Source organism: Schistocerca piceifrons, chromosome 2 (assembly GCF_021461385.2).
Source record: "Schistocerca piceifrons isolate TAMUIC-IGC-003096 chromosome 2, iqSchPice1.1, whole genome shotgun sequence".
Taxonomy (NCBI): Eukaryota; Metazoa; Arthropoda; class Insecta; order Orthoptera; family Acrididae; genus Schistocerca; species Schistocerca piceifrons.
Window position 1 is genome coordinate 78,101,146 of NC_060139.1, and position 19,948 is coordinate 78,121,093.

General features: G+C 41.7%; 1 protein-coding gene across 1 annotated transcript in view; it reads right to left on the reverse strand.

Annotated features, from left to right (window-relative positions):
* The window catches only part of LOC124777174 (serpin B8-like), a 78,132-nt gene that overhangs the window by 50,191 nt on the left and 7,993 nt on the right, over positions 1–19,948 (reverse strand). The window contains exons 2-3 of the mRNA XM_047252482.1: positions 11,742–11,921; positions 6,868–7,075 (exon numbers count right to left, since the gene is read on the reverse strand). Coding sequence (XP_047108438.1) covers positions 6,868–7,075; positions 11,742–11,921 — 388 coding nt within the window. The remainder of the gene's footprint in view (positions 1–6,867; positions 7,076–11,741; positions 11,922–19,948) is intronic.

The window sequence follows — 19,948 nt, forward strand, 5'->3', positions numbered from 1 at the left end:
AGTGTAGCATGGTCACGATATTTATCACTGGTAAGTGACCACTCCATTACTAGTGCTTGTAACGTTACAGTGTATGTGTTAGAAACGAAAACAGTGGTAGAAATAATGGCAGCACTTCATGTAAGTCATATAATACCAAATTCTATAAGCACTAACAAGTTATACTGAGAGTATAAGAAATACCACGCTACATTATTAGAGGTGTGCATCATAGTAAAATTCTTATGACTCCAAACAAAGCTGCTGTGTGTAGCACTGTGCTACGAAAAGTATGCACCTACAGACAGAGCTGGCTAATGCAGTGTAAAGCATGTCACGTGCACAGCAGCCCATCCTCGAACTCGTCATGTTGGGTGTAAGCGCTAACACTGCCGCCAGGCGCGCGGGATTAGCCGAGCGGTCTTAGGCGCTGCAGTCATGGACTGTGCAGTTGGTCCCGTCGGAGGTTTTCGAGTCCTCCCTCGGGCATGGGCGTGTGTGTTTGTCCTTAGGATAATTTAGGTTAGGTAGTGTGTCAGCTTAACGACTGATGACCTGAACAGTTAAGTCCCATAAGATTTCACACACATTTGAACACTGCCCCCTCCCCCGCCCCTCCCCTAAATATCGCCAATGGCAGATAAAGTTGCATTATGATAGGCGTAATCCTCTCGAGCCTAGTGGCTGACACAAAACGCACTGTTGCTATATCAGTTCTGACTGATGGATCTCCACCCCACAGTAATAATGGTAATAATGGCAAACAGATCCCAACATGTTGGTGGAAATATCAAAGACTGTTAAGAATACATGTCTAGACCACTAGGAACTGTGCCCAGCATTCGCACGTCAAAGGAGACAAGTGAGAGGCTGGTAATACATCGAACTCCAAGAGCAATCACGACCTCCACTGAATCCACGGCCATGAACGAGAGACTTCCACATGTCTTTGCGTTAGCCCACCACAGGTGAAACACCATCATTCAGGGAGAGAGCAGACTACCTAAGCAAACTGCTCGTAACTTCCAGATGCCTACGTGCCCTCAGTAGAAAACCCATTTTCGTCAAGGCAGCACTCCCAGGCGGAAGGAATACACTTAATTATGATCATATTATGTAAACAAAATAAACCCTGCAATATGCACACGCAATGAATTCTGAAAAAAAAACTGACTGCGTACACCTGATAACAATACAAACACCACCATATTTATGACGAGATGCTGCATGTATCAGTCGGTACCACCGAGCAAGGGGCCACAGAACCAACAATGGAAGCTAGCAGCTAGCCAGAGAAAAGTGACCAGACCGCGGCAGTCCATCACCTACACTATGTGATCAAAAGTATCCAGACACCTGGCTGAGAATGACTTACAAATTCGTGGCGCCCTCCATCGGTAATGTTGGAACTCAGTATGGTGTTGGCCTACCCTTAGCCTTGATGACAGCTTCCACTCTCGCAGGCATACGTTCAATCAGGTACTGGAAGGTTCTTGGGGAACGGCAACCCATTCTTCACGGAGTGCTGCAATAAGGAGAGGTATCCATGTCGGTCGGTGAGGCCTGGCACGAAGTCACATATCAAAATATCCCAAAGGTGTTCTATAGGATTCAGGTCAAAACTCTGCGCAGGCCAGCCCATTTCACGGATGTTAATATCGCGTAACCACTCCGTCACAGGCCGTGCACTATGAACGGATGCTCGATCGTGTTGAAAGATGCAATCGCCATCCCCGATTTGCACTTCATCACTGGGAAGCAGGAATGCGCTTAAAACAAATTTAGGCCTGTGCTGTGACAGTGAGACGCAAAACAAGAAACACGACCACACCATAACACCACCGCCTCCGAACTTTACTGTTGGCACTACAAACGCTGGTAGATGACGTTCACTGGGCATTCGCCATACCCACGCCCTGCCACCAGACCGTCATATTGTGTACTGTGATTCGTCACTCCACACAACGTTTTCCCACTGTTCAATTGTCCAATGTTTACGCTCCTTACACCAAGCGAGGCGTCGTTTATCTTTTATCGGCGTGATGTGTGGGTTATGAGTTCGACCATGAAATCCAAGGTTTCTCACCTCCCGCCTGTCATAGTACTTACAGTGTATCCTGATGCAGTTTGGAATTTCCGTGTGAGGGTCTGGATAGATGTCAGCCTATTACACATTACGACCCTCTTCAACTGTCGGTGGTCTGTGTCAGTCCACAGACGAGGTCGACCTGTACGCTTTTGTGCTATACATGTCCCTTCACGTTTCCATTTCACTATCATATCGGAAACAGTGGACCTAGGGATGGTTAGCAGTGTGGACATCTCGCGTACAGACGTATGACACAAGTGACACCCAAACACTTGACCACGTTCGAAGTCCGTGAGTTCCACGGAGCGCCACATTCTGCTCTCTCACGATGTCTAATGACTACTGAGGTCGCTGATATGGAGTACCTGGCAGTAGGTGGCAGCACAGTGCACCTAATATGAAAAACGTATGTTTTTGGGGTATCCGGATACTTTTGATCACATAGTGTATCTATACATGTAGTCGCCAGTCCCAGGGAAGAACCGCCTCATTGGCTCCAAGTACCTCTGGGAAAAGTCTACGTAAGCTAATAAATGGAGGGCCTCCCCGATCTGTGTGTGTCGCAAACAGTCATGGTTAGCAACACGTCCAAATGCCTTCACATGACAACTCGCACTGTCTTTCAAGACGGCGGTCTTTCATCCGTACTGTTCAGTCTACACATCAACGAAGCAGTGACGGAAGTAAAAGAAAGGTTCAAGAGTGGAATTAAAATTCATTGTGAAAGGATATCAATGCTAAGATGACGTTTCTATCCTCAGTGAAAGTGAAGAAGAATTACAGGATCTGCTGAATGGAGTGAACAGTCCAACGAGTACAGAATATAGTTTGACAGTAAATGGAAGAAATACGGAAGTAATGAGAAGCAGCAGAAATAAGAACAGCGGGAACTTAACATCAGGATTGATGACCACATAGTAGATGAACTTACGGAATAGTGCTACCTGGGCAGCAAAATAATCCATGACAAACGGAGCATGGTGAACATGAGTAGCACTGGCAAAAAGGGCTGTCGTGGCCAAGTGAAGTCTAGAAGTATAAAAAACTGTCTTTAATTTGAGGAAGAAACTACTGAGAATGTGCGTTTGGAGCACAGCATTCTACGGTAGTGAAATATGGACCGTAAGGAAACCGAGCAGATGAAATTCGAAGCATTTGCGATGTGTTTCTGCAGAAGAATGTTAAAAATTAGGTGGACTGATAACGTGTGCAGTCAAGAGGTTCTTCCCACAATCGGCGAGAAAAGGAGTATGTGAAGAAGGGACAGTATGGTAGAACATCTGTTAAGACATCAGGAAATAACTTCCATGGTACTGTAGAGAGCTGTAGAAGGTAAAAACTGCACAGAAAGACAGAGATTGCAATACATCCAGCAAATAATCGAGGATGCTAGGTTGCAAGTGTCAGATGAAGAGGAAATCCTGGCAGGCCGAATCAGAAGACTGATGACCCCCCCCCCTCCCAAAAAAAAAGGACTTATCTTGCTCTTGCATCTAAGAAATTGTAAGTAGGCTGTTTAGGTTTTGTTGGTAACGCCACGTAGCGCTCTGTATAAAAATCACTGACTGTGCTGTGTGCAGTCTGTTGCTGGTTTGCATTGTTGGAATATTTGCTATTGTAGTGTTGGGCAGTTGGATGTGAACAGCGCGTAGCGTTGCACAGTTGGAGGTGAGCCGCCAGCAGTGGAGGATGTGGGAAGAGAGATGGCAGAGTTTTCAGAGCGGACAATCTGGACGTGTGTCCGTCAGAATAACGAAATTTGTAAGCATTCATTTCAGTGCACACACTTCTGTTAGTCATAATATATGCACAATATGTGAGAAGTTGGGACTGTTAGTGTTTGCACATGTGTTAATAATTCAGCAAGGAACTGGTTAACAGCATTGCTGGTTCTAAGTGCAGTTCCAAAAACTTTGTGAGTGCACAAGTGGTGGTTTATGGACTTGCTATATTGTCTGCAAGACTTTTCGATGGTGATTGGGCACCTGCACAGTCGCAACAGATGGCTGCTGGCCATCTCTGCAAGGACTGCAGTGGGTCTGCACCTTTGATGAGCCACCAATACCATTATTTTTACAAGGACTGCAGTGGGTCTGCACCTCTGGTGGCCCACCAATACCATACTCTCTACCAGGACTACAGTGGATCTGCTCTGTGATGACCTACCTACCAATATTCTTCAAAACTTCGACTGACTCTGCTGTGGGTTTGCTCTGTTGTGGCCGATTACCTGCCTGCATGTCAAGAGTCAGTGCGGTCTTTCCGTTGGAAGGACAACACACTTCTTCAAGACTGCATGGAAATCCATTACTTCCATGTTCATTTTCTTTTACTAATGAGACTTTGTGAAAAAAACTGTAATTACTATTGTGATAAATGATCAGGACTGTCTTTATGAGAACAATTTTTGTTTTTGACCAACAGTGCATCAATAAGTTTGTGCATTTGATGTCTTTGGTATTGTAATTATAAAATTTTTTTTTCAAATCTGTATTGGCCACTGCCCAAAACAATTTGTAAAATTTTTTTGGAGGAGCACGGGGGCTATGTAAGTAGGCTGTTTAGGTTTTTATGTTGGTAACGCCACGTAGCGCTCTGTATAAAAATCACTGACTGTGCTGTGTTCAGTCTGTGGTTGGTTTGCATTGTTGGAATATTTGCTATTGTAGTGTTGGGCAGTTGGATATGGACAGTGCGTAGCATTGCACAGTTGAAGGTGAGCCGCCAGCAGTGGAGGTTGTGGGAAGAGAGATGGCAGAGTTTTGTGAGCAGACGATCTGGACGTGTGTCCGTCAGAATAACGAAACTTGTAAGACTGGATGTCATGAACTGACATATATATATTGTGACTTTTGAACACTATTAAGGTAAATATATTGTTTGCTCTCTATCAAAATCTTTCATTTGCTAACTATGCCTATCAGTAGTTAGAATCATTTACTTAGCTGGCAGTATTGGCGCTCACTGTATTGCAGTAGTTCGAGTAACGAAGATTTTTGTGAGGTAAGTGATTCATGCAAGGTATAGGTTTTTGTTAGTCAGGGCCATTCTTTTGTAGGTGTTATTGAAAGTTAGATTGCATTGCGCTAAAAATATTGTGTGTCAGTTTAGTGTTGATCAGAATAATTAAAGAGAGAAATGTCTGAGTACGTTCAGTTCTGCTCAGCTGTTTGAAAATCAAATAACGTAAGAGGTTTACTAGCACTGTAATTCATAAATTTTTCTACGGGGACGTTTCAAAATCAAAGAATTGTGTTCTTTGCACATCGAACGAATACTTACGAATATTTCGGCGAGTTAGTTAGCATGTGAGCTTAGATAATTTAAATTAGATGAACAGTTTAGAACTCTAAAGTAATTTCCACGATTATTTCGTTTTGACTGGTTAGCTAATGCGGAACTTTAATGTTAAAAATAAACTGCTGAACTTTAAAGTATTTCCAAAATTATGCCAGAATTTAGACGTTTGTTAACATAGTATACTGCTCCACTTTTATTTTATTTTAGAGCTTTTGGCACAGTAGTTACATTAATTCAATATTAAAGAGAGTACAATGAACTCTTTTTTATTTAACCCAAAAACTCCACTGCATCGTGAACAATTTTTAATTTTTATTCACCGAAAATACAATTCCTGCCTGCACAGTTTTGATTATTGATTACTGACTGACTAATTATCAAAGGTAATTGCAACAAATGCGTATAGTTGGCCCCTAGATATCAGTGTACTGAAATATCAAAAACACCAAACACAAATTCTAGAACCCTCAAGAAGAATTAAAACTAGCTTTGTATTCAGCGTTATTTCAGCATTTGAGTACTCGCACTTTTGGGCTCAAGAGCAACAAATAATAAGTGTACAACCTTTCATTTCATTTATATGTACAGACGCAAAGTTGTCATGTCTTTCAGGAACAAGGTTTTGTCCGCTAAGAGTCACGAAGTCTGCGTGCTATAAAATATGAATGATCTTCCACGGCTATTTATTCCAATTCAGGCTTTCCCGTGCCTTTTCTAAACAGAGTAAGGTATATGTTAACTGAAGTATAATATGGCCATTCCCGTCCTTACAGTTTTCATATCCCACCATGTGAACTGTCTCTGATGACATTGTCATCGATGGGATGTAGAACGTTACTTTTACTTTCCGTGATTACTGTCCTCTGCCGTTTACCCTCTTCTCTCCCCTCCCTCCTCACGCCCTGCTTACCCGCTTAAACCACCTCCGACCCAAATCAGTATTTATTATCCAGGAATATGGAGGTTTATCTAAGAGTTACATGTGAATACATCGGTTAGTGGTTTTCCGCGTTAATTTCTTCAAATGAATAGTTTTCTTTTCAAAAAACCAACCTTCAAATCATAAAGAATCGATTTGTTTTCTCAGTAATAATCTTCTTCACAGACACAGGAACATACTTCGCTTTTCAACAAGTAGCATTTCCTTCAACCAGAGGTATGTTCTCAACCCACAGAAAGTAATACGCTGGGATAAGGTAACTAACAATATTACTCCAAAATATTTCAGAGTGTCCTGCGTTCTTCACATCTATACCGACCCACTGATCACATATTTTATCTTGTTGCTTCCTAATTAATTTCAAAACAACAGTAATGTTAGGTTTAAGTTGTATCAACCTCATGAGAATTCTGCACTCCTTTTTGAAACAGTTTTTTTGCTTCTTAACTATTCCACCAGACAGATAGTAAGTCACCAAATCATCATACTCAGGATACTGGTAATGTTTGCGATCGTAAATCACTATGATGAAACAGCAGCATTAGGCTAAATTTCTTACCAGTAGGGATAATACTGTTAATCTTGTGATGCGTTTTTTTGTCTACCCAATCGTTTATTATCTTCCTCGCTATTTCACTCTGTGAAAAATTAACTTCTTCAACGTCTGCAAGAAGCTTTATCACAGAATTCTTATATTCTTCCTTGATCTGAAAATTTTCTTGCAAAAACATCGCGTTCGCCGTTTCAAGTGTGACGTCTGTTGATTCCTGCAACAAAATTACATCCATATTAGAAACAAATATTTCATTTACAGCAACAGTTCTTTCTCTGACAGCTGACACACACCATCCTAGACCAAAAACTAAGTGGAATACTGATAAGATGCCTTGTTGTAGCTAGATCTAACATATTCGTGTTGTTTCTTTAAAATCTGTACTGGAGCTAAGAAATGAAAGATCGAATTTAAATATTACATAGTTTCTTTATCTGAGACCATTCCAATATGTCATTTCATTCGGATGAGATTACAAGAAACATTTTTCGCAGAAGGATTGAAGGAGGACTTGAGTTTAGTATCTAGTTGCCAATGAAGTCTTTAGAGACAGGGCACAAGACTGGATTGGCGAAGAACGAGGAAGGAAACAATCCGTTTCCTTTTCAAGGGCATTTTCGTGTAAGAGATTTAGGAAAACAACAGGAAAGCTGCTCCTAGAAAGCCGGACAAGTGTTTGGTCCACCATCCTGCCCAATGCAAGTCAAACAGCTTATCCTTTTTATGGTTCTGGCCTGATAGCCATACAGTGGTAATGCAAATTTGCGATTGACGCCATTGGCCTGGAGGCCCCTTACGGGGCAGGTCCAGCCGCCTTGGTGCAGGTCTTATTACATTCGACGCCACATTGGGAGACCTGCGCGCCAGATGGGGATGAAATGATGATGAAGACAACACAACAACCAGGCCCTGAGCGCAGAAAATCCCCGACCCAGCCCCTTAGGACGGCAGTCCGTCACGCTGACCATTCAGCTATCGGGGCGGACATTAGCTTACTAATGAACTACATTGCTCGATAATTGTAAAGTTGTAACATATAGCTATTAACTGGGCTTTCGAGGCAAATTTATAAATCTTTCTACTTCAAAATTATAATGTTTTCTTATTGTATGTGGAGGAACTCGTAGAATGTTACACTTTCGTTGGTTACCAAACGCTTTTCTCATGGTCACCTCCACTTTGACAGACCACTCCCAGAGAACCGAATGGGTAACTACTCTGGAATCTTTTTGCCAATGGAGAGATCATTATGACACTTTTTCAATTACAGGCAACATTTTCTGTGGATACACATCATGTGCCTTTAAAGCAGCGGATCGTGGTGTCTCCTGCATCCTCACGCCGTTGATCATTGCCGATTCTTCCGCCTTTTGTGGGCAGTTTCCCACCCCAAGCGCAACAGAGTGCCCTGAACATCTCCCCGATCCTCTGTCCTCTTTGACAAGGCTCTCGGCAGAATGAGGGTGACTTCTTATGCCGGAAGTTTTCCTCCGCATTTGCTACTGATTTTTATTCACAAATTAAGCTGTTGCGAGGCTCGATACCGGGATCCAGGACGTTCTGGTCAGTAGCCAAAGATGTTACCCCACACCGCGGATGAACAGAAGTGTAGCAGGGGTAAAATACAGGGAGCAAAAGGCTATTTATAACTAGAACAGAAACCAGACGGCCGTTATACACTACTGGCCATTAAATTTGCTACACCAAGAAGAAATGCAGATGATAAACGGGTATTCATTGGACAAATATATTCTACTAGAACTGACATGTGATTACATTTTCACGCAATTTGGGTGCATAGATCCTGAGAAATCAGTACCTGGAACAACCACCTCTGGCCGTAATAACGCCCTTGATACGCCTGGGCATTGAGTCAAACAGAGCTTGGATGGCGTGTAGAGGTATAGCTGCCCATGCAGCTTCAACACGATACCACAGTTCATCAAGAGTAGTGACTGGCGCATTGTGACGAGCCAGTTGCTCGGCCACCATTGACCAGACGTTTTCAATTGGTGAGAGATCTGGAGAATGTGCTGGCCAGGGCAGCAGTCGAACATTTTCTGTATCCAGAAAGGCCCGTACAGGACCTGCAAAATACGGTCGTGCATTTTCCTGCTGAAATATAGGGTTTCGCAAGGATAGAATGAAGGGGTCGTAACACGTCTGAAATGTAACGTCCACTGTTCAAAATGGACGTGTAACCAATGGCACCCCATACCATCAGTATGGCGATGACGAATACACGTGTCCAATGTGCATTCACCGCGATGTCTCCAAACACGGATGCGACCATCATGATGCTGTAAACAGAACCTGGATTCATCCGAAAAAATGACGTTTTGCCATTCGTGCACCCAGGTTCGTCGTTGAGTACACCATCGCAGGCGCTCCTGTCATTCAGCGTCAAGGGTAACCGCAGCCATGGTCTCCGAGCTTATAGTGCATGCTGCTGCTAACGTCGTCGAACTGTACGTGCAGATGGTTGTTGTCTTGCAAACGTCCCAATCTGTTGACGTGGCTGCACGATCCGTTACAGCCATGCGGATAAGATGCCTGTCATCTCGACTGCTAGTCACACGAGGCCGTTGGGATCCAGCACGGCGTTCCGTATTACCCTCCTGAACCCACCGATTCCATATTCTGCTAACAGTCATTGGTTCTCGACCAACGCGAGCAGCAATGTCGCGATACGATAAACCGCAATCGCGATAGGCTACAATCTGACCTTTATTGAAGCCGGAAACGTGATGGTACGCATTTTTCCTCCTTACACGAGGCGTCACAACAACGTTTCACCAGACAACGCCGGTCAACAGCTGTTTGTGTATGACAGATCAGTTGAAAAATTTCCTCATGTCAACACGTTGTAGGTGTCGCCACCGGCGCCAACCTTGTGTGAATGCTCCGAAAAGCTAATCATTTGCATATCACAGGATCTTCTTCCTGTCGATTAAATTTCGCGTCTGTAACACGTCTTCTTCGTGGTGTAGCAATTTTAATGGCCAGTAGTGTAGATGTCGAGAAGCACGAACAGGAAGCAGTGGTTGAGATGGGAGTGAGGCAGGGTTGTAACCTGTCCCTAATTTTATTCAATCTGTACATGAGCAAGCATTAAAGGTAACCGCAGAGAAATTTGGAGAAGGAATCAACGTTAAGTGCGATGAAATAAAAACTAACGTCGTAATTCTGCAAAGATAGCAAAAGACTTGGAAAAGCAATTGAACAGAATGAACAGTGTCTTGAAACGAGGATATAAGATGAGCATCAACAAAAGCAAAACAAAGATCATGGGATGTATTTGAATGAAATCAAGTTTGAATTAAATCATTTGATGCTGAGGGAATTAGATTAGGAAATGAGACACTTAAATTAGTAGATGAGTTTTGTTATTTGGGCAGCAAAATAACTGATGATGGCCGAAGTACTGAGGATACAAAATATAGGATGACAACGGCAAGAAAATCATTTCTGCAGAAGAGAAACTCGTTAACATCAAAATAGATTTAAGCGTTAGGAAGTCTTTTCTGAATGTGTTTGTCTGAAGTGTAATCTTGTATGAAAGTAAAACGTTGACAGTAAATAGTTCAAACAAAAGGATAATAGAAGTTTTGGTGCTGCAGAAGAATGATGAAGATTAGAGTAGATAGATCACGTAACTAATGATGGTTCAGATGGCTCTAAGCGCTATAGGACTTAATATCTGAGGTCATCAGTTCCCTAGACTTAGAACTACTTGAAACCTAACTAATCTAAGGACATCACACACAGCCGACCGAAGTGGCCGAGCGGTTCTAGGCGCTACGGTCTGGAAGAGTCTGGAACGGTCACATGGATGTGTGGTGTCCTTAGGTTAGTTAGGTTTAAGTAGTTCTAAGTTCTAGGGGACTGATGACCTCAGAAGTTAAGTCCCATAGTGCTCAGAGCCATTTGAACCATTTTTTTTTTTTTTTTGACATCACACATATCCATGCCCGAGGCAGGATTCGAACCTGCGACCGCAGCAGCAGCGCGGTTCCCGACTGAAGCGCCTAGAACTGCTCGGCCACAGCGGGCGGCGTGACTAATGAGGAGGTACTGAATAGAAATGGGGAGAAAAGTAATTTGTGGCACAACATGGCTAAAAGAAGGGATCGGTTGATAGGACACATTCTGAGACATCAAGGGATCCAAAATTTGGTACTGGATGGAAGTATGGGTGGCAAAAATTGTAGAGGGAAACCAAGAGATGAATGAAGTAAGGAGGTTCCAAAAGATGTAGGTTGCATCAGTTATTCAGAGATAAAGGGGCTTTCCCAGAATAAAGTATCATGGAGAGCTGCATCACACCAGTCTTCGCATTGAAGACCCAAACACATACTACATCTATATCCAGCGTACTAATAGTGTAATAAGACACTACATTGAACTTTCTAGCTTTTTTCCTCTGGAAATAGTAAATGTGTTACTAAAATATAAATTTTTGACAATTAAAGAACATCTGCGTTAAACTTCCTCTCTCATATCGAGAGCCTTTCCATGGATACGCCTTCCAATGACCTCACTGGAACATCTGCCACCACAAACTTTTGCTGCATCTATGTCCATCCTTATTCAAAATGTATCCAACTTATATTGAAAAAAATATAGAAGCTAAAACTAAAGAGTATGTATTACATGCAGGAACATATGCCGTAGCGTTAGTTTAGATATTTCTATTAATTTCAGTTAAACTACGTGAGCATGCTTTTCCTTAATACATCTTACTTTTGAGATGATTCTGACACTCATCAGTCCAGAAGAGTTTTGTATAAGTAGCGTGTTACCTTCTAATAATAGGAAAAAAAACTCTTCCCAAGCACGTAAAATGTTATGGGTTAATTTTTTGAAAATTCTGTACTTACCACAAGGCTTTCCATCATTGCATATGCTCCTTCCGCAACCAGCTGCTTCTCATCCAGCAAGTGTAAGCCTTTCAAAAGCTCTTTGTAAGTTTCACCGCCTGCTCCAAGGAACACCAAAATGAGAGCTAAATGTATACTTATCGGCGAGAAGAATATATTTCCTAGTTCTTGTCCTATTACCTGAAAGAAAGTGATCAGAACTTCATGAAACCAGAGAAAATATAAATAAATACTGTAAATTAATGTACTAATATCTATAGTCGTGAACATGAAATACACTGCCTGCCTGCGTCTTGGGGTGGCTCATTCAACCGATATGGCCGTAAGTCATGATTATAAATAACTTCGGTAATATTTTTGTGTAACTGTGAATTATTTAAGAATTACCATTTCAATTGAATAACTAGTGTACTAAGAACTTTCAGGAGCACGAGGTTATAATTAACTTTTTTTGTATAAGTCTATAAATAGTCGAGACAATAGTGTCTCTCATTTTGTCTAAGCTCATCTTGTCTCATGTTGTCTGTTTTGTGTTAGCTCGTGTGAGTGCTTATGAATTTTCAGAAAATGTTCAAATGTGTGTGAATTCATAAGGGACCAAACTGCTTAGGTCTTCGTTCCCTAGACTTCCACACAACTTAAACTAACTTATGCTAAGAACAATACACACACCCATGCCCTAGGGAGGACTCGAACCTCCGGCGGGAGGGGCAGCGCAGTCCGTGACATAATGCCTCAAACCGCGCGGCCACTCTGCGCGGCTTCATGATTTTTAATTCTGAAAATATATAGGGTGATAATCAACACTTTAATTTCAGAAGTACTTCCCACCTTCTCTGAAAGTAAGTATCTTTGTGAAAGGGAAAAGTTATATTATTAAAAAATGAGAATTAACTTTTCAGTGAATTCAACAAGTGAGATAGGGAGTTTCAGTGGATAGGAATTAACTGAAAGTTGAAACCTTGAGAACTTTAATTATTCTTGATCGCTACATTACGCAACGTAGCGCAGCGATCGTGATTTTTTCATCAAATCGAACGGAAGTTAACATAGGCATAACATCTTTGGCTTCCAGCGTTAATGAACATTGAGTTTATAATAACTTGCAAAAATAACTTGGCGTGAATTTAACTTACGTCAAAGAGTGTAAAATTAATTTGGACAGGGCTTACTTAAAGATGATCGTCTTTATTTATTGATTAATCCATCAATGTTAAAGAGAGAAAGATAGTACGAAATATTCAATTCCACTACGAACCCTGTTTTACGACGAATTTTAAAGACAATAAATAGTGTCGTCTTCTCGCAAAGAAAATTAACAACTACCAAGCCCTGAGATTGGAAAGAAAGTAATATTAACGTCTAACCACAACCAACTAGTCAAGAAACATCAAGATTACGAGCAGCCACATATCCTATCATCTTATCGCGTTGGATTCTGAGAATTACGTAAATTACTCATCATGACGTCCGTAACTGTATTGTATTGGCACGGTATACTAACTGCCCGTTTCATCTGGTCTCCAAGCCTTTCCAAATTAGGATTCAGATCTTTTCAATCGCATAATTTCGATTTTTCTTCTTCGATTCACGATGCGCTGGTCTCTGCTCTGTAGACAGCAACTCATAAGACAGAGGAAAGGTACGATTAAAAATTGTAGAAAAAAAATAGGAATTATGATACAGACCTTTTTTTCATAAACTTGTATTTTGTTATTCACCAAAACTGAACATTTTAGTCCAAAGCAGAAAACACAACAATAAAAACATTATGAAACAATGCTCCTGCAAATTTTACTGTCGCAGCAACACACTCAGGGGAATAACATTCGTCAATCATGTGAGTCATTGAGTACCGCAAATTCTTCACCATAAAGAAAGGTAACGTAGTGCACATCTCTAGGAGCAAAGGCCAGTACCGTTTTACTACACTACTGACGATCGGTGACTGGAAACATTCTCAACCCTTCCGATAACCACGTGAGGTTGGTCCTACAAATGGCAGATGGTGGGCTAAAAATCGTTGAAAATTCAACAGAAACGTAACTCAGCCATGAAAAAGATAGCACTCGAAATCTTCATTCGACTGATTCTTGTACCTGCACTGGGATCCGAGCCTGGTTCCTACCAAAATTCGAGTCCATTTCGTTAACCACGGTAATATCTTGCACAATGTTACATGCACTAATTATCACGGAAAACGTTTGTGCTAAAATTCTGAGATCCTACGTTCCAAAACAATTCGATGCACATATTATTCACTCACATGCATCTCATATAAAACAAATCATATTATAACAACAAATTTTCATTTTTAATAGGCATAAAATGGGTACAGGCCGAACTGGTCATTTGTAAAGTGCCAACGAATACACTGTAAATCTCTTCGCGATGAGGGCTAAATAGCATTACAGAAATGACAAAATGATACTGATTTTTATTGCGTTTTGTACCCTCTCCACTTCGATAATCGTCAGTTATTAAACTGCCCAAACAGTAAAACTCTTCGACTACTTCTAATGTCTCATTATCTAATTTAATTCACTTAGCATCGCCTGATTTGGTTCGACTATATTCCGTTATACCTACATGCGTTTGTTGATATTCATCTTACTATCTCCTTTCACAACTATCCTTTCAACTGTTCAACTGTTACTCCAAGTATTTTACCGTCTCTGAATTGCAATGTCGTCGTCAAACCTCAAAGTCTTTATTTCTTTTCACTGAACATCAAGCACTTTTCCAAACTGCTCTTTTGATCCCTTTACTGCTTGTCAGTGTTCAGACTGAATAACAATGTGGATAGGTTGCACCAATTTTCAGCTACTCCTCTCATTTCATGCCCATCAATTCTTAAAGCTACCATTTAGTTTGTGTATAAGTTTTATATAATCTTTCGCTCCTTGTAGTTTCTGGGATTAGGACGTCTCTAACACACCTACGGATCTACATGTACATCTACATCTATACTCCGCAAGCCACCTGACGAAGTGTCGTAGAAGGTACCTTGAGTAGCTCTATCGGTCCTCCCTTCTATTCCAGTCTCATATTGTTCGTGGAAAGAAAGATTGTCGGTATGCCTCTGAGTGGGCTCTAATCTCTCTGATTTTATCCTCATGGTCTCTTCGCGAGATATACGTAGGAGGGAGCAACATACCGCTTGACTCCTCGATGAAGGTATGTTCTCGAAACTTCAACAAAAGCCCGTACCGTGCTACTGAGCGTTCTCTCTTGCCGAGTCTTCCACTGGAGTTTATCTATCATCTCCGTAACGCATTCGCGATTACTAAATGATCCTTTAACGAAGTGCGCAGCTCTCCGTTGGATCTTCTCTATCTCTTCTATCAACCATCTCTGGTACGGTTCCCACACTGGTGAGCAATTTTCAAGCAGTGGGCGAACAAGTGTACTGCAACCTACTTCCTTGGTTTCGGATTGCATTTCCTTAGGATTCTTCCAATGAATCTCAGTCTGTCATCTGCTTTACCGACGACCAACTTTATATGATCATTCCAATTTAAATTACTCCTAATACCTAATCCCAGATAATTTATGGAATTAACTGCTTCCAGTTGCTGACCTGCTATATTGTAGCTAAACGATAAACGATCTTTCTTTCTATGTATTCGCAACACATTACACTTGTCTACATTGAGATTCAATTGCCATTCCCTACACCATGCGTCAATTCGCTGCACATCCTCCTGCATTTCAGTACAGTTTTCCATTGTTACAACTTCTCTATATACTACAGCATCATCGGCAAAAAGCCTCAGTGGACTTCCGATGTTATCCACAAGGTCATTTATATATATTGTGAATAGCAACGGTCCTACGACACTCCTCTGCGGCACACCTGAAATCACTCTTACTTCGGAAGACTTCTCTCCATTGAGAATGACATGCTGCGTTCTGTTATCTAGGAACTCTTCAATCCAATCACACATTTGGTCTGATAGTCCATATGCTCTTACTGCCTTCATTAATCGACTGTGGGGAACTGTATAAAACACCTTGCGGAAGTCAAGAAACACTACATCTACCTGGGAACCCGTGTCTATGGCCCTCTGAGTCTCGTGGACGAATAGCGTGAGCTGGGTCTCACACGATCATCTTTTTCGAAACCCATGCTGATTCCTACAGAGTAGATTTCTAGTCTCCAGAAACAAAATACGTGTTACAAAATGCTACAACTGATCAACGTTAGAGATATAGGTCTATAGTTCTGCACATCTGTTCGACGTCCCTTCTTGAGAACGAGGATGGCCTGTGCAGTTTTCCAATCTTTTGGAACGCTACGCTCTTCTAGAGACCTACAGTACACCGCTGCAAGAAGGGGGCAAGTTCCTTCGAGTACTCTGTGTAAAATCGAACTGGTATCCCATCAGGTCTAGCGGCCATTCCTCTTCTGAGCGATTTTAATCGTTTTTCTATCCCTCTGTCAATTATGATATCTACCATTTTGACATCTGTGCGACAATCTAGAGAAGGAACTACAGTGCAGTCTTCCTCTGTGAAACAGCTTTCGAAAAAGGCATTTAGTATTTCGGCCTTTGGTCTGTCATCCTCTGTTTCAATACCATTTTGGTCACAGAGTGTCTGGACATCTTGTTTTGATCCACCTACCGCCTTGCCAAAAGACCAAAATTTCTTACGATTTTCTGCCAAGTCAGTACATAGAACTTTACTTTCGAATTCATTGAACGCCTCTCGCATAGCCCTCCTCACACTACATTTCGCTTCGTGTAATTTTTGTTTGTCTGCAAGGCTTCGACTATGTTTATGTTTACTGTGAAGTTTCCTTTGCTTCCACAGTAGTTTTATAACTCGTTTGTTGTGCCACGGTGGCTCTTTTCCATCTCTTACGATCTTGCTTGGCACATACTCATCGAATGCATATTGGACGATGGTTTTGAACTTTGTCCACTGATCCTCAACACTATCTGTACTTGTGATAAAACTTTTTGTTGAGCCGACAAGTACTCTGAAATCTGCGTTTTGTCACTTTTGCTAAACAGAAAAATCTTCCTACTTTTTTTAATATTTCTATTTACAGCTGAAATCATCAGTGCTGTAACCGCTTTATGATCGCTGATTACCTGTTCTGCGTTAACTCTTTCAAATAGTTCGGGTCTGTTTGTCACCCGAAGGTATAATATCGCCTCGAGTCGGTTCTCTGTTTAACTGCTCAAGGTAGTTTTCAGATAAAGCACTTAAAAAAATTTCACTGGATTCTTTGTCGCTGCCACCAGTTATAAACGTTTGAGTCTCCCAGTCTATATCTGGCAAATTAAAATCTCCACCCAGAACTACAAAATGGTCGGGAAATCTACTCGAAATATTTTCCAAATTTTCCTTCAGGTTCAAATGGTTCAATAGCTCTGAGCACTATGAAACTTAACTTCTGAGTTCATCAGTCCCCTAGAACTTAGAACTACTTAAATCTAACTAACCCATGGACATCACACACATCCATGCCCGAGGCAGGATTCGAATCAGCGACCGTAGCGGTCGCGCGGTTCCAGACTGTAGCGCCTAGAACCACTCGGCCACCCTGGCTGGCTTCCTTCAGGTGCTCTGCCACAACAGCTGCTGAGCCAGGGGGCCTATAGAGACATCCAATTACCATGTTCGAGCCTGCTTTAACCGTGACCTTCACCCATATTATTTCACATTTCGGATCTCCTTCAATTTCCTTCGATACTCTTGCACTTTTATCGCTATAAAAACGCCTCCCCCTTCACTGTCCAGCCTGGCTCTGCGGTATACATTCCAATCTGAGGTTAGAATTTCATTACTATTTACATCTGGTTTCAGCCAACTTTCCGTCCCTAGTACTATATGGGCGTTGTGGCCGTTTATTAATGAGAGCGGTTCTGGGACCTTTCTATAGACGCTCCTGCTGTTTACTATTAAGAAATTAATATTGTCATTCCCTGTTGTGATTTGCCTACTGCTAACCGGCCGGAGTGGCCGAACGGTTCTAGGCGCTACAGTCTGGAACCGCGCGACCGCTACGGTCCAAGGTTCGAATCCTGCCTCGGGCATGGATGTGTGTGACGTCCTTAGGTTAGTTAGGTTTAAGTAGTTCTAAGTTCTAGGGGACTGATGACCTCAGCAGTTAAGTCCCATAGTGCTCAGAGCCATTTGAACCATTTTTTTTTTTTTTCTGCCTACTGCTATCTTGACGCGTTTCAGGAGGCGTTTTGGCGGGCCTAGGGACGTAATTCTCTAACCTAAAAAACCCACATGTGCACTCCACACGTACTCCGCTACCCTTGTAGCCGCTTCCTGCGTTTAATGCACTCCTGACCTATTCAGGGGGATCCTACATGTCACCACCCGACAGCGGAGGTCGAGAAATTTGCACCCCAGATCTCCGCAGAATCGTGTGAGCCTCTAGTTTAAGCCTTCCACTCGGCTCCAAATCAGAGGACCGTGATCGGTTCTGGGAACGATACTACAAATAGTTAGCTCCTATTCCACCCCGTGAGCGAGGCTTTCCTCCTTCATCAATTCCGCCTACCGCCTGTCTGAACTGAGTATGATGGAGTCATCTGTAAGCATAACTGTGAACATCGTAGAAAATTCTAGTCAGCATTATTGCACATATGGTGTCAACATACCGTCAGGAATGAAGTCGAGGTGGGGGTAGGTAGTAACTGGCGTAGAAGAATAATGAGTAATGTTAGTGTCGAAATATAATACTCATCGTTGCTACGAGAACTGGTAACTGATGATAACTGATACTGTCGATATGGGAAAATAAAAAAATATGTTTCTACGCTACAGGAAATTTCCTTTCTTCCTACAGACCGCAAGACTCGCATAAATAAGTAACAAGACTTAGAATATGAGACATTAGAAGTAGTCGATGAGTTTTGCTTTTTGGGTGGCATAGTAACTGACCCGTACGGAAGTAGATAGGATACAGAATGCAGTGCAAATCAGTATCATATTGTCGTCGCTTTTTTGATACTATCTAGCCTTCATCGCGAAGAATAGTTCTTTAGCTTTTTTTTGCAAATGGGAGGTAAGGTTGGGTGTAGTCCAGAGAAAAGCACGTTATTTGTTAGGAACGTAGCCCTTCCGTTAGGATTCGACGTTACATGTATAACTGGGTAGGGAAAACTGAATAGTAACTCATTTGGATAAGGACGAGGAAATAACCGGCTAAGGTCTTACTTAGGCAACCGTTGTATCGTTTACGTGGAAAGATTCAGACAAACAAGGACATGGAAACGAAACGGAAATGCCTTTAACTGCAGGTAGCTATTGTATAGCTGCTACGCGACTGAAAGGTTAAGTAACGAAGTGAAGAGGTTGTAAGGGGAGTTGGAACGCCCTCTACCGACAATGTTAAATTTGGTGACTTGGCTTCCCTGTATTTCGGGAACCACTGTAGCCATTGACATGAAACTTTTACAGGACATTAAAGTGTATGTTCCGAGTCTAATGAATTACAATAATTGCATTTCAGCAACTGCTTTCGGAAATACAATTTTTTAATTACATAGTCAAAATTTTGTGTACTTTTTTGTACGTTATCCTAAATAATTTTATTTATACAGAACATTATGTTCTTATTTTAGTTCAGTAAACTGAGGATATGTATGTTATTACTCCCTGAAAATTTGAATACTCTACTCGAATTGGTTTCTGATATTTAGGGAAAATGTAAATTTTCAGGAACGGCTTCTAAAGTTCCAAAAGACTGAAACTCACTTAATATATGCTTAATTTTTTATTTTTAGTCACTCAGAAGCACCCCGCATCATACTGTATATCATCATCTTGATCTTTTTCCAAGTTTTTTCTTCTTTTTTCTTTCTGGACCCCTTAGTGCCAATTGTGCTGCATACTCTACTTTATCAATGCGAACCTTGTCCATCCGTTCAAGTTCTCTGATGCAATTTGCTCCTGGATTAATTCCCGTATGCTGCAGTATTTTCACACTAACATTGTTCCCATCATTAAAAACAATAACAGCATCACTAACCCCCCACTTCAGTGTCTTCATTCCAACAAAAACATTTTTTGGTAAATGAGTCCACATAAGAAAGGCCCCCGGAGTAGACAATATTCCATTGGAACTACTGACAGCCTTGGAAGAGCCAGTCCTGACAAAACTCTACCATCTGTTGAGCAAGATGTATGAGACAGGCGAAGTACCCTCAGACTTCAAGAAGAATATAATAATTCCAATC